General features: G+C 40.9%; 2 protein-coding genes across 5 annotated transcripts; one reads left to right on the top strand and one right to left on the bottom strand.

The window, feature by feature from the left end:
• Nucleotides 1-3,963: 3,963 nt before the first annotated feature.
• On the bottom strand, nt 3,964-7,320 carry tshba (thyroid stimulating hormone subunit beta a). 4 transcript variants are annotated; one of them, XM_034584654.1, is made up of 3 exons: nt 7,303-7,320; nt 5,225-5,421; nt 3,964-4,594 (listed from the first exon to the last, which is right to left on the bottom strand). In XM_034584654.1, exons 2-3 carry the CDS (start codon nt 5,384-5,386, stop codon nt 4,286-4,288), a joined length of 471 nt encoding a protein of 156 aa, XP_034440545.1. In that variant the 5' UTR covers nt 5,387-5,421; nt 7,303-7,320; the 3' UTR covers nt 3,964-4,285. The 4 variants fall into 4 exon arrangements, with proteins under 4 accessions (XP_034440545.1, XP_034440544.1, XP_034440542.1 ...); XM_034584653.1 differs by lacking the exon at nt 7,303-7,320 and adding an exon at nt 5,517-5,662; XM_034584651.1 differs by lacking the exon at nt 7,303-7,320 and having other exon boundaries at nt 5,225-5,459.
• Nucleotides 7,304-14,863, top strand: slc5a8l (solute carrier family 5 member 8, like). Its single transcript, XM_034584642.1, has 15 exons — nt 7,304-7,657; nt 8,032-8,097; nt 8,264-8,315; nt 8,954-9,021; nt 9,315-9,469; nt 10,160-10,300; nt 10,398-10,527; nt 10,615-10,703; nt 10,913-11,025; nt 12,471-12,538; nt 12,622-12,708; nt 12,805-12,995; nt 13,749-13,858; nt 13,982-14,067; nt 14,156-14,863. The coding sequence occupies exons 1-15, from the start codon at nt 7,304-7,306 to the stop codon at nt 14,231-14,233; spliced, it is 1,788 nt and encodes a 595-aa protein (XP_034440533.1). The 3' UTR covers nt 14,234-14,863.
• The last annotated feature ends 344 nt before the right edge of the window (nt 14,864-15,207 follow it).

Below are 15,207 nucleotides of genomic sequence, written 5' to 3' on the forward strand. Positions count from 1 at the left end.
AATAATGACACATGCCCCAAATCCAGAAAATAGAAACTGAAGATTTGGCAAAAAAAAGTTTGTACAACTAAATTGTACGCAGGGCGGGGAAATAAAACAGTTTAATGAATTATCGCAATATGAATTTATTTATTTAGTTCTGCAGCTTATCAAGTGTTTGTCATTCTCTGCTCATAAAGAAGAGTTTAAAACCACAATCTTCACCCAAGAGCAAAAATCTAAAATGAAACTTAAAATAACAATAAGACATTGATTCTGTTATCTATTGTTTATTGAGTGATATGAAATCTCTTTTTCTTGATATAATTCTTGGCCCTGTCGTCCAGCCCTAGAGAAAACTATGTGTGATCTTCTTCCACCTTTGGAGAATAAACATGGGTGTGGAAGCCGAAAAGTTTCATTATGCATCGTTAAGGTCTCCTCAGAGCAAGTCCCTTCTATTTCTGAACTGCTGCAGTGTAACATGCATCTGCTGGAGGACTCGTCTCTCTTTGTCCCACTGTGTAAATACAGCACAGAATCGTACTGAAAAGGAGACTGTCAGTCCACCTTAGACAAATAAAGGTAAACAACATATCTATTGACGTGGGAACACAGACAGTAGCACAGCCTATTGTATTCATGACTCTTGCAACTACAGGTGCTCACACAACCAAGCATCAGCCGAATGGAAAATTACCAGGTGGATGGCAAAAGGTAAGAGGGCACTTGGCATAAAAACTGGTTTATCTCACAAATTTTAAAGGTGCATTCCAAGCGATAAGGATCTGGTGTTTTTATACCAACTCACAGTTGAAGCTGAAAAGTTGCATAACAGTGGTTGCAGGCACGCTGAGAAAAAAAAAGAAAAAGACGACAAGGTTTACTGAGGCAGAAGTAGGTTAAGTTTTGGACGTTTGTTCGGCTAATGAGAGAAAACGGACAAGTCATGCAACCAAGTGGTCCAATCATTGGCATCATGTATTATATTAACTTTCTGAGGTTCTATATAGAGTCTGTAGATATGTCTTACAACAGCATCCATTCAAATAGTCTTTGGGGGTCTGAGGCCGTGCTCGCTGCCAGGATTTATAGTTGTCCTGCGAGCTAAATGCTAACACACCTTAGGTTATCAGGTTAGCATCTTGGCAAGCTATCTATTGCTGATTTGGAGTGAATGTGAACTACAGGAGTGGACGATGGAAATATTATTAGTTTTGCAGATATTTGGTCATAAAACAAGGAACAGGACAAATTAAAATTTGGAGGACAGATAAAAGTATTTGTAACCAAAGTTATTACAGTTCAACCAAAGAGAAACATGATCATTTAAAACCACATTTTCATGGAAATTCATTCAACAGCTGTTGAGCCACCATGCACCTCAGGGTGCTGCTTTAGGAAAAGTCACCAAAGCCATAAGGATTCATTGTGTGGGGCCTATTGAGGTCAGCACTATTTAAAAAATTTGTTACATGTTGATATATTTTAAAATACATTGTCAGGGCACATTGTTCATGGCAATTCACCCAGTAGCCGTCACAGTAAAAAACATCTAGCTGCTGGAAAAGCCAGACGATCAGTCTAGAATGAGGGGGACCGACAGATCGACGCTGGCCTCCCGGCGGCTCTGCCAATAGCATAGCAAAATAATTCCCACATTTTTTCAAGTTGAATGAACACAACGCAAACAAAGCGGTGCGGTGCGTCTGAATGACTGAGAGATTGGTGTCCGCTCCACATGGCGGCTTCTGCCGGAGTGCTGATGGAGGCAAATTCCACTTCATCTGTGGGGGTATTATGGTTTTCAAAACACCTCTGCACGGGGAATTCAAACTATTGTGCCATAACAGTCTCATGATTTTAGTGTCACGCTGGGTCAACTGTTGATAGAAGAGTACAGCATATAAAACCCTCCAGTTATGTGGATTTACAGGTAAAGTCATACCAGACCAGACAGATCAGTTAGAATGAGAACAATATATTGAATAGTCCTGACCTGACATAAAATGATATCATATATTATATACATAAAAACACATTATGTCTCCTGGGCACCTTTAATGGGAAGTTTTCTGGAAACATCCAACTGGCAGAGGAGCCTGGGGTAGACCCAGAATACACGGGAGAGACCATGTATCTCATTTCATTTAGTAGTTTCTCTAACACAGGGACACGAGTATAAGGTTCATTTCCATCTGGAGCTCCCAGGATGAGGGAGGGAGGCAGACATCAGGATGGTTGGATAGATAGTTCTAAGAAACTGTTTAACTGCTGCCACAGACAACGTCTTTGTACGTCATTCTCGTAATTGTTGTATTGCTACTGTCTTGTTCTTGTGATGTTAACATTTTCTCAAAGTTCATTTTAGAACATAACTTTTTAAATGAAAACACCAAACAAAATAACTTATTTGGAGCTGACGGCAATGTGGCTTTCTGTACTGCTGGTTGCAGACTGGACTTCAACTGGTGAAATGTACTTGAATGTAGAAGCAAAACAGCAAAGAGTCAGGAAGAAGGTATCCACAAGAATTTCAGCATAAACTGCAGGAGTTAGACGACAGCTTGCCCGAAGCTTCCCCCCATTGTCAAACACTTTGAAAAACTGGAAAGCGTGGCTCTGAAGAGGGACATCAGGACTATCTTGCTTAACCTGCTGCCACTGTAACCTGAGGGTAACTGGCACAAAATGGATGAAAAAATATACATCTCTTGTGCATACAGGGGTGTTTAACTATAATCAAGATGGAACTGGTTGCAGAGAAGTAAAATTACGGTGGCCCTGAGAGCTCAACGCACTGCAACTTAAGAAAACACATGCAAGTGGACAAAACACAAGCAAAGTAAGAAAACATCTTCATCAATTTCACAACACAACACAACACATTACAGAAACGCGCAGCAAATACAGAAACCGAATTTGTTTGATGTATTGGACGTTTTTGTGTCTCCTGTGGCAGCAGTGTCCATCACTTTTAGCTGTCCTCTGGAAACACTTCCGTTGTCGTTTTCTCTATTTGCTGCGCGTTTCTATAATGTGTTGTTGTGTTGTGTTGTGTTGTGAAATTGATGAAGATGTTTTCTTACTTTGCTTGTGTTTTGTCCACTTGCATGTGTTTTCTTAAGTTGCATTGCGTTGAGCTCTCAGGGCCACCGTATAAAATACTGTTACGTATGACTGTTGTCAAGGTTAATGGTGTCAGGTTGCAAGAAGTTGTACAAGCCTCCTCAAGGCGACAGCATGCACGTGAACCAGTGTCAGCATGTGATGAACTGGTTTACCATCCACGTTTCCCTGCATCTAACCTCTCACACCCAGCCCCGAGGTCGGTTTGAGGATCCTACTTTAGTGAATTGTACTATGAGTCAGTGGCACAGAGGCCTTTTGTACTGCGGAGCAATGCAGATGGTGACTGATGAAACTGAGACCTTCTCTTTCTGTCAGAGGAAATAAATCAACAGATAAGGCTCAGGTACATCCCATAACTGTCAAAATCAACAGAGACACTGATATAAAATGTCTCTTACAGAAAAGTTATGACTACACATGTGACAGAATATAATATAAAGCCATGAAACAGTGACATCACAGGACGGACTTAACCTACATTCTCCAACTGACCCCCTGAGCTATAAATAAGCTCCAGCTGTCTGCCCAAATTTCCCCTTTGTGAATGGAAAACTACAGACGAACTCTACTGGATGCGACACAACAGTGAACAGTCTCACAAATATAGATTTTGGGGAGCTCAGAGACTCTTCTGTACCTGTTGTGCTAAATATCTGTGGTCGGTCACGATAATCCACTGAACGGGAAGCGGTGTGAAAACAATCATGTGCTTCCCAGAATGATTGTGGAGGCAAATATAGCACCCGGAGGTGCCACCACGGAGGAGTCCTGGCCCGGTGTTTGTTATGGAGTAAACAGAAAGCCACGGCCCGGCACAGGATGTGATTAAGTCAAGCGCAGCTAAGTCCAGGAGCTATTTAGAGACTTCACCTTTAATTGAGTTGCATTCAGAGTATCACTTTCACAGTAAACACAATAAGTCTGGGACTCACACACAAACAAGAGGGTAAATAATGACGCTGCCAGAAATATGCAGAGCTGCAGCCCAGACACACTGACCTACACAGGCACAATAAAACCAGCTGGTACAATAGGGGAGACAGTAAACACAGTGCAGACATGAGTGTATCCATCCCAGGCTAAAGGATGACGTGGTTTTTTTTCCCAGAACATTCATGGATCATGTGGTTACAGCTTTGTGATTTCAGTGACACATTCAAAGGAAATAAAAGAATCACAAAGGGATCATGTAGTCACTCGGACCGGGGTATGGGTAGACACGTCTGACTGGTTTGGTGCACCTCGGCCTGTCCGTGCTGGCTCTGCGTGCACACTCGTCGCTGTCGGTCCTGCAGGTGCCGCAGTGGCAGCTGAGGGCCACAGGGTAGGTGAAGAGAGGGTTGGTGTTGACGGGACAGCCAGGCAGCACGACCGTGCGGTACGCCACCTCGTCATAGGTGCAGCCTCGCTGGACGACGCGCGGGCCAAAGCTGTCCTTCAAGTTGCGTTCCTGCTCATCACACACAAACATAGGTTTTCCCCTCTGCACATTAAAAAGTACCGGATGAATAACTATGAAACCCAGTGGAAGGACGCGGTTTAACTCGTTAAATCACAAATTGGATTTTTTCACTTTCTTTAACATTGCACGATCTGGCATTTTTCACTATTTTCCTTCATGGAGCTTGATGAAAGAATGCTTTTTATGAGTGTGAGCAATTTGGTGCAGATTCAAATAATAATTTGTATCTAGTGAATTAAAATGTGGTTTCAGAAGGGGACTGCTGGGCCTTGGTGGAGGAATGCCATTCTAGTGTTGATTTGAGATGCAGGTGAGAAAAAATTGTGCGATGAGGGTTTCATTTTAATATGACTTCTTTATCTCATGTAAGAAAAAACGGTTTCAAATAAAATATAAAGTTACAACTAGTTTCATGTTACATAACAGTAAATGGAGGGATTGGGACAGGGCTTTTCTTAAAATGGAAAAAAGTGAAATATTCGCTCATGTATCTCATAGTTTGAACTCAAAACCTTAAGTTCAGCAGCTATTTTTCAACATAATTTCCATTCCTTAACACTTAATTACACACATAAATTGCTTAATTACAGGTTAAACATTGACCCAACCCTTCGAGCTGAATAGAAACTAGTATTTTATTCTTGTACACACCCACGACTGGCAGAATCCCATGCAGCTCGTCGTGTTGATGGCCACACAGAAGTCACACTCCGGCTTCTCCACATACAGCGTGAAGTCTGCGGGCAAACACATGGGAGCAGCTGGGCTGAACAGCAGAAAGAGGAACCAGCAGTTGAACACGGCCATCTCCATGTTAACTTGTGTTCTTTACTCCGATCAGTTTGAAGCTGCAGGGGAAAGAGAGACAAAGAGATGAAATGACAATCACATAACAGAGTTTAATCAAATGATTGGTATCTTATGTATCTGTTGCTCTGCTCACCTTGATGCGAGATGTGGTCTGCAGGTCTGACGATGCTGTGAGTCTGAACAGGATTTATGTGATATTTATATAATCCACCTTTATGCAAACCGGCCGTTATCGTCCATCGGTGACGAAAAGGAAGGACTAAACTTTCTGTCCATTATGTGAATGACATGAATTAATAATGTCTTGAATGAACACATGTGATGCAGTAACCAAGAAGCGTCTCTGCATCTGATTGTGGAGTCTGAAGCCGTGTCCACTAGATGTCACAACATCCCCCAAACGCTCAGGTTCTGCTTGAAAATAATGGGTTTTTCATGAAGCGGTAAAAGTCAAAGTTTAACCTGAGTCTTACTTCTTTTTCCAAAACAAACCTTTTCTGTCTCTAATTTGAATACAAATTAACTTCTTTTAACAGAATATTTCCGTGCACGTCTGGTGTGCACGTGAAAACGATAAGGACTGACAAAAGTGACACTAAAGCACATTCACATTCAGCATGTGCACAAACCTGCACTGAAAATGGGTGGAAAACATTCAGAGAGTGTTTGTCTTTTCTCTTAGTCAGTAGAAAATAATACCAATACCAGATTTTTTAGATAGAGACAACAAAGTTCTATAATTTGACATCCATCTCCTTGAGACTTCAGGGACTTATCTATATATTTGATTAATGATTGTCGAGAAAACCTCTCTCTCCAACCCATTGAGTCACAATTTGCGAAGTAAGCGATTGCTTCTCATCATTCATTAATAGTGGCTCAGATCCCTACAGACAATGAACTTAACGCCGCCTCTGATAAACGTTATCTGTTATGACACACACAGTTAGCGTGTCTTGTTCTTCCCTGGTGTATCAGTGACTAGTAATGCTGTCTGTGCAATTATCAGTGTATCGTGAAAACATGAAGAGCGCTGGGCCAGTTCAGTGTTCCTCTTAGCTGCTCATTATCTGCTCAGCTTTACAAACATTAACAGAACAAGCCGTTTTTATTAACGGCCAGATAGTTTATGGAAACCGTCCTCATTAGGTTGGTAATATTAGAGGTGATCACACTTCAGCAGCAGCTTTAAACCGACTTTCTCTGTCTCCTCTGCAGTCGTCACATTATTTCTTGAGTTTGGGAAACTTCTTTGTGCATCGCAGGAGTGACAAGGATGTGTTGGGTAAAGCTTCAGTAAGGATGACAGCAGGAGAAGTGAGCCAACCCTAAACTTTAAACCTCCCTGGCCGCAGAAATTCCTGAGTAACCTGGAGCTTTAGAAGGAAAGGTCCTGGACTTAGAAGGAACGACATCAACGCCCGCTGACACAATCATAAGATCCTCATGTTTTACTATCGTTGAAATTGTGGGTGACTCCAGCCCTATGTGTCCTTGATGGATTATTAACTCCAGTAAAGAATGTTTATAGTGGGACAAACACGTCAGAGAGCACTGGAACAGAAGCAGTGGTGTGTTGTTATCAGCAGGAGAGACTTAACGCTGATACTCTAAACTAGCAGATGACAAAAAACAAAGGAATGGATTTTTCTTTTCTATCCTAAAAGTTTGAAGAGAAACTTTTAATATGAATGAAGCTGATTGTTTTCTGGCAGTCGACAGATTCTGAGAGGAGCTGAACAGCTTCTTTTTTTTTGCTGTCTACAGGCTGTATTTTTCTTTTGGCTTATGAACAACTGGACTTGAGAGCAATTTCAGGGCAATTTAGAGGGAAGAACATTAAACATTAGCAAGGTTGCATAATAGAGGAATCCTGTTGAATCGACGCTGCACAAGGAAGCTTCTTCTACTGAACTAACCATGGTGGGTACAGGTGGTCCTGTGGCCACCTTCTCAGTGTGGGACTATGTGGTGTTTGCTGCCACTGTCTTGGGGGCGGCCGGCATCGGTCTCTTCCAGGCCATCCGAGGCCGCAAGGACACCAGCACCGCCGAGTTCTTGTTGGGTGGACGGCAAATGACAGCTGTGCCGGTCGCCATGTCCCTCACCGCCAGCTTCATGTCGGGGATCACGGTCATCGGCACACCGGCTGAGGCTTACCGGTTTGGATCTGCCTTCTGGCTCTTCGGCTTCTCCTATGCCATCATGTCTGTCATCACCGCTGAGATCTTTGTGCCGCTTTTCTACCGACTGGGGATAACCAGCACCTACGAGGTGAGACAACACAGACATCTAAATCATTTTAATGGCCCAAAGGCTGGAAGACACTTGCAGCACAAAATAACTTTGAAATAATATATAACACAATAATGCAAGCATGCTCATTTGGAAAAGCTACACAAATACGACACAGGCTGCAGATGAATCATCTCTTGTTTGCAGTGATAAAAGGCTCATGGGGCCGAACTGAATCCAACTGCTATAAAAGTATTTTCTCCATAAGTGTGGAGTAAAAACATTAAGAAACAAAAAACAAAGAAACAAACAGCTTTAATCTTCTGTAGATATGGATTCAACCAGTAGATGTAAACAACACGATCCATCTTTTTAAAGATGCTTGATGATCTAATTCCCTCTTGTATTTCTAGTACCTGGGGCTGCGCTTCAGTCGGCCCATCCGGATAATTGGGACGTCAATGTACATCTCACAGACGGTAACTAGCACAAACAAAACCATTCAGATGATTAAAATGGTTAATCTAACATGGTAAACAGCAGCTGCCTCTTTCTGTTTGACTTTATGTAAGATGGATTCTTGAATATGAATCACATGCTTGTTGTGCTTCCGTCTAATCAACTAATGCTGGTATCTTCTTCCAGGCGCTGTACACCGGTTTAGTCATCTACGCTCCAGCTCTTGCACTAAATCAAAGTACGGTGAAGCCAAACAAGAGAGCTCACAAACTGAAAACTTTCACTACTTCTTACTTCTCCCTGTTTCTATAAGGACTACAAATAGGATTTTAGCTTGTAATGTTCACACACAATACCAAACTTGGTAAATCCACCTTTTTAAACCTGTTAATTAAATCTGCATGATGAAAATGAGAAATACATGGTTGTACATGCATAGAAAAGATTAATATTTGTATATTTTTTTCCACATTATTCACATATGTTAGAGACAGTGTGGTTGTGATTTTGGCTACATTTATGCAAAATAATCACTAAGAGAGAAAGTTAGAGGCCATGGAAGATCGTTCTTACGTTCTTATTATCTTTCTTATTTTAGTCATTTTCACTTAAGAGAATCTTTGTTAAACTCACCACAGAATTCTCTTTCATGTCTTTTCTACACATGTTAAATTTTGAATTTCTCATGCAGATTTATTTAAGTCCATCTACAACAACAAATCTTACTGACCCTAACCTGAGCCTGTATTTTTCCTTTCTCTCTTATATACATAGTTAAACCTAAAAATGAATGTGTTCTACTTGTGTTCTTGTAATAAAGCAAAGTTATATACATCATTTTAATACATGAATAATGAGTTTTTATTTCCTGAATAGTCACTGGACTGAATCTGTGGGGAGTGCTGGTGGCGACAGGAGCGGTCTGCATCCTCTACTGCACTTTGGTTTGTACTGTACATTTTACAGAATATTATTTTTAGGATTAAATACATAATCTGTGCACCATGAGTGTTTTCACATCAAGACAACAATCCAGTCCAAGTATGCTTCCATCTCAAAAACATTGAGGTTTTAAATGAGCAGTTTTAAACTTTGGCACCATCATCCACCTGCTGCAGTTTGTTGTTACTGAAACTGAAACCATTTTCTGCATGACGATGTACACTTATACACATGATGTATTTCACGAAAGTGCATGTAAATACTCAACCATCTCTTACATGGATTTATTTTTCAGGGCGGCCTGAAAGCAGTGATCTGGACAGATGTTGTCCAGATGGTGATCATGCTGTCGGGGTTTGTGGCTGTTATAGCCCGAGGAGCCGTACTGCAGGGAGGCCTGACCAAGATCTGGGAAGATGCCGGCCAAGGAGGCCGACTGGAGGCGTTTGAGTAAGTGCACAAGCAGACTCATCTTAGTTATTGGAGTTTGTTTTAAAGTGATTACAATATAAGACGGGTGGGGCTTCATGAATCAGAGTTTTTAGTGTTTAGTGAATTTGCACACAGAGGGAAACAAAGTACATCTAACTTTTTTATAATTTCCTGTTACGCAACTGGTCTGCAGCCATTATAATAAATAAAACTGAATATTAACCAGAATGGAGCTCAGTAGAGCGGAAACCTTCACCAAGGCCCAGCGCTCCCCTTTTGAAGCCACATTTAAATTCACTACCCCCGCATTTTTATTTGGATCTGCATGAAATTGATCACAATCATATCAGTCACCCAAAATATGCCAGTTTTTTTTAATCAAGAATCATGAATTATTTCCTGGGGAATAGATGCAAACGTCCAAATAACGTCCTATCTCGCAATGTTGAAGAAAGTGAAAGAAATTAAAACCCTGGATCTTCTCCAAAATGTAATGGGTTCTTTCTTGGCCCATGTCCAATCAATCTGCCAAGTTTAGTGGAATTGCGTTCTGTAGTTTAGGTGTAATCCTGCTGACAAACAAACCAACAGGCAGGGGTGAAAACCTCTAATTGCTTTAAACGTGACTTCCCACATTATTATAAGTTTATGATTTAATGTCCCTAAGTCTCTTTCCGTGTTCTTTTGTGTTGTTGATCTTCACTACAGCTTTGACCCAGATCCCCTGAAGCGACACACCTTCTGGACCATTGTGGTCGGAGGCAGCGTGATGTGGGTGTCCATCTACGCCATCAACCAGTCCCAGGTGCAGCGCTACATCTCCTGCAAAACCTTGGGCCATGCCAAGATGTGAGCGTTGCATTACACAGTACAGTACAGTATATTACATCGCAGACTGTGAGCGAAGGGTTCGTGCACTGACAGGTTCTTCTTTTCCCTCTCTCAGGTCTTTGTACCTGAACATGGTCGGCTTGTGGGTAACTGTGAGTCTGGCTGTGTTCTCTGGCCTCACCATGTATTCCATTTACAAGAACTGTGACCCTCTCCTTAACGGTGATATAACCACCCCTGACCAGGTAGTCTCTTTACTCCCCATCACACGGCCATCCTGCTGTACATTGTGTTAACAGTTAACAGTAAAATGGTTTGTGTCTGCAAACCAGCTGCTGCCCTACCTTGTGATGGATATTTTGGAGACCTACCCTGGAATCCCTGGTTTGTTTGTGGCTGCTGCATACAGCGGGACTCTGAGGTGAGGCCCGGAGAGGAACTGTATTATTTCACAACAGAGTCAGGAATGCTGTGTTGAAAAGGAAATACAGTAGAAGTTAAGCTTCAGCTGTAAGGAGATAGTGTGTGAGCAACACCTGAATCATCATTGGTTTGCCGAGTACTGGACAACACGACATTAATCTAATCTACTATTTAAATTCATCTTAAATTAATGCATTTGTTTTCCAGCACCGTGTCTTCCAGTATTAACGCCCTGGTTGCCGTCACTGTGGAAGACTTTATCCTGCCTGTGTGCAAAAACCTCACAGAGAAACAAGTCACCTGGATGAACATGGGTCTCAGTAAGTTGTGTTTTGATGGCCGCCAGAATGAAAGAGTGATCATGTACAATAGAGAAGTAAAAGAGAAAGAGAGTTAACTATTGTTATGAATAAATGCTGTAATCACCTTAAATTGCAACATACACTTCTCAGTAGAGACCAAGATTAAATTACCTCCAAGAAGGTTATGCTTTCGATCTGTCTGTTTGTTCGTGGCTTAGTTGGTCTGTTGGTTTGTTAGTCAGCAGGGTATTGCAAAAACTGCTCAACAGATTTCCACAGAACTTGGTGGAAGGATGGGACATGGGCCACGAAAGAAGGGCATTTTCTCCTGTTTCCCAGGAAATAATTCATGGATCTTGATGAAAAATCAGGCATATTAAGAGGACTGATATCTATTAGTGTTTGCAGTGGGGTGCAGCAGGATTGAATTTACAGTGACTGTTGGGCCTTGGTCGAGGGAAGTGCTCTGCTGCCATATAAGTTATCTTATCTTGTTAAAAGATTACCAGATCATTTCTGCTACACAATTTAGAACATAATCAAAGACAAATACAAAATCTAGTTCATTGCAGAAGCGCACATGTGAAGACAAACAGACTTCACAGGAACCAAAGCAAAAACAGTTACTGTTTCAATAATGCGCAGGATTTCATCAGGTAGATTAAAGGAAACGAACATGTGCAGGCAGGAACACAGAAGTTCAATGAACCTGAGATAGGCTGAGACCGAGGGCATGGCTCCACTGCTGCATTTATCTCAGAATACAGCCTCAGGCAAACACTCTTTGTTGTGTTATACAGACATTTGGGTTTGTATGGTGTTAATCCAACAATGTTGTTAGTCTTGCACAGGTAATAACTCAAGGAAATATTTGTGTGAAGGAACGTGACAGACTACCAAATGAAATCCAAATAAAAAACGGTTTCATGATCATTCTAGCAAATCTATATGGACCAGAATTGTTTCTGGCATTTCAACTAAAAAAAGAAAATTAGACAGATTCCTGGACACACAACACGCCTACTTATGGCTAAGAATGTACTGTCTCCTGACAGTACTGTCTCCTGACAGTACATGTCAGGAGACAGTACATGTCAGGAGTACCTGCAGTTGTTTACATAACTAAGATTACTGCAGATATGCCCAAAGAAAAGAAGAAATATTTAGGGCTTTTGTAAATCAAGATTTATGAATGGGTTTGGATTAAGTTTTTGCAGAATAGTGATTTAAACTGAAAAAAAAAAGAAAACTGCTGCAGAATCCACCTGGAAAAACTCAGACCTCAGTTACATTAATCACAAATTATCTCCAAAAGAGAAAATCTAAATATGTATGACCCAGATATAATGTTGTTTTTTTAATTTTCATGTGTAGACATTTGAAGTTGTGATTAGATTGTTCCTTTGATTTCAGTTTTATAATCACGTATAATAATTTATTATTAATAATTTACATCTCCAAAGGTGTGTTCTTTGGAATCCTGTGTATCGGAATGGCTGGAGTTGCCTCTATGATGGGAAGTGTTCTGCAGGTAACACTCATTTACTGCTCTACAGCCCCACCCCAGGGCGAATACAAGGAACTACAATTCTTTACACAATTGTCTACTTTCAGGCAGCTCTGTCCATATTTGGGATGATCAGCGGGCCTCTCCTCGGCCTGTACCTGCTGGGCATGCTTTTCCGAACAACAAATTCAGTGGTCGGTATCTACTTGAGTATTTACCAGAACATATGCACCCTCTGACATCACAAAGAAGTTTTTGATTTAAGAAAAATGTGTGTGTTTACCTTTCAGGGAGGCCTACTGGGAATGATCATTGGTCTGGTGTTGACTCTGTGGGTGGGGATCGGAGGCCAGATTTACCCACCGTCAGATGAGAAGACGAATCCTCTCCATGTCACCACTGTGGGCTGCAACAGCACAGGGAGCTTCAACTCTTCAACCGTAGCTCCCTGGACCAGTCCGTCAGCGACCGGACAGCCTGAGTGAGTCATGTTACAGTAAACAAAGGCTCCTCTGATCATATTCAAACTTATGAGATAGTCACAGTTAGTAAGTTGATACTGACTTAATATCCAAACACTAACTGCTGCTTTTCTGGACTGTGTTTCAGAATTAAACTTTTGTCCAAACTTTAAATATACTTCCAGATAAATGCTGAATTTGACATGAACAGCTCCAGAGTGAAAACACATTTACACAAAGAGAAAGTCCAAACACTCTAAATGTATATACAAAAATATATAGTTCATACATGAAAACTGATCAGTCACTGGTCCGGAAATGAATCATCTACTGTTAATGATGATAGTTGAATAAAATGTCATTAAATTATTTGGTTACAGTTTGTCACAAGTGAGGATTAATAGCTTTTTTGTTCAGAATCACAGATAAACTCAATTTCTTTTCTTCTTTTTTTTTTTACTGTTGACTCAACAAAACATTTGAAGATGTCACCATGGAATACGTTAACAGCATTTTATAGACTAAAAAGAAATAAGCTTCAGTGTATCATCAGAACGTTGATACAAAATCAAATCTCTTCCAATCACTTAAAATCACATAATGTACTCCACCTGTTGTGTTGAATACCAATCCCATAAACACCTTATGTTGCTGTTAGACTTCACATTTAACGATTAAACATGTTTTTGACAGTGTTATCACCACCAGTAATAGTTAAAAAGTTAAAGGAATAGTTTGACCTGGAAACTTGAACACTTTCCTCTGTGTATCAGTTTCAGACCAGCTCTGGCCGACTCCTGGTACTCCCTCTCCTACCTCTACCTGTGTCCGGTGGGCACACTGACCACGATGGTGTGTGGGCTGCTGGTGAGCGTGGTCACAGGTGAGATATCCTTCTTTCACCTCCACTTCCACTGCAGAGGAACAGTACAGCTGCCCTCCTGTAAATGTTAAAAGTTATAACCTACTGTATAACAGTTATTGGCATATACATCTCTTTTTTTAGGTGGATGTAAACAAGAGAAGCTGAACTCTGATCTGTTTGTGAGGAGCAAGGACCTCATCTGCTTCAGGCTCTTCAATAAATCAAAGGTACGATGTCTCTTATTGTCTCTCACAACTCTACAGCAGAGTCGGTCGTGGTATTGATGTGCTTCTTCATGTTATTAACCCACTACAGGTGTCAGATGTCACAGAGAAGGATTCAACGGATGACTTCGATGTGAAGAGCAAAGTTGAAAAATCCACCAAGCTGTAACGAAGCTCCGTCAATGTACTGTTCATCATGGAGACATTCTCATTTTTATTTTTCTACATTTATTGTGCTGATAAAGAAAGAAAGAAAATTAACTCCACTACTTGTTTGTGCATATTGATGTTTTCAACATTTTGCTGAATATAGATAATTAATTAGATTTGTATTAAAGAATTTGTCGAAAAACTAGAATTGAACTTGTACAGAATGCAATTAAAATGAAAAAACTTGCACATTTATGCTGCTAACTACCTGAGGTGCTTAAAAACCAAGACATAGCAGAGACATGTTCTGCACTGTTCTTCAAAAACACCATCCATAAAAACAAAGAGTTTTATTATGTTGTAATTGTTATCAGGACAATGGAGAAAAGGGCACTTAAAGTAGCACAGACACGTCACACTGTGATGTGGTTTCATTGCCTTTTCTTCCATTGTTCTACCTGAAAGCTGCATTGCTTCACCTCAAGCTAACTCTGACACACTGGAAAATGATTGTTGCCTGTTTGTTCGGTTTATGCCTATTTGTCCATTTCCTGGTTATTTTTATCAGGATTTGTCTCAGCACAAATTAACAACCTGTACAAAAAAAGTCACAAATTGTACTTGTTAATAAATATTTTGTACAAATTGTTGACTGTAAACATTTGTATGTATGTGAAAGCTTTGAGAAAGCAGCTCATTCTACTCTGGGTATGCAAAATGTATTTGAAATGAGCGAGAGGGAGCGACAGACGGAGAAAGATTGAGCTTTGATCTAGGTTATAGCCGTGCCCTTTGTCTCCATGGCAACACACAAAAGAGGAAGTTTGCAAAGCACTGACCTGCCCACTTTTACCTGCCACCATGCCAGCAAATCAACTCTTCCGCCGTGGAGGCTGACTCACTGCAGCCAGGGAAGAGAAAGAAGCTACTGTTTTCAGTCAAAGTGACAACACAAGGTGAGACTTATTCTTTTTAAATCAGTGAATGTGCCAA

The sequence above is a fragment of the Hippoglossus hippoglossus genome, chromosome 5, assembly GCF_009819705.1.
Source record: "Hippoglossus hippoglossus isolate fHipHip1 chromosome 5, fHipHip1.pri, whole genome shotgun sequence".
NCBI classification, from domain to species: Eukaryota; Metazoa; Chordata; class Actinopteri; order Pleuronectiformes; family Pleuronectidae; genus Hippoglossus; species Hippoglossus hippoglossus.

What these genes read in the sequence shown, in the direction of transcription:
- tshba (XM_034584654.1), bottom strand. Translation starts at nt 5,386, where the DNA reads ATGGAGATGGCCGTGTTCAACTGCTGGTTCCTCTTTCTGCTGTTCAGC. An exon ending in TGGGATTCTGCCAGTCGTGG is followed by an intron (nt 4,595 to 5,224) that starts GTGTGTACAAGA and finishes TTTAATGTGCAG; the next exon opens with AGGGGAAAACCTATGTTTGT.
- slc5a8l (XM_034584642.1), top strand. Translation starts at nt 7,304, where the DNA reads ATGGTGGGTACAGGTGGTCCTGTGGCCACCTTCTCAGTGTGGGACTAT. An exon ending in GGATAACCAGCACCTACGAG is followed by an intron (nt 7,658 to 8,031) that starts GTGAGACAACAC and finishes TTGTATTTCTAG; the next exon opens with TACCTGGGGCTGCGCTTCAG. An exon ending in TCAGCGACCGGACAGCCTGA is followed by an intron (nt 12,996 to 13,748) that starts GTGAGTCATGTT and finishes TCTGTGTATCAG; the next exon opens with TTTCAGACCAGCTCTGGCCG.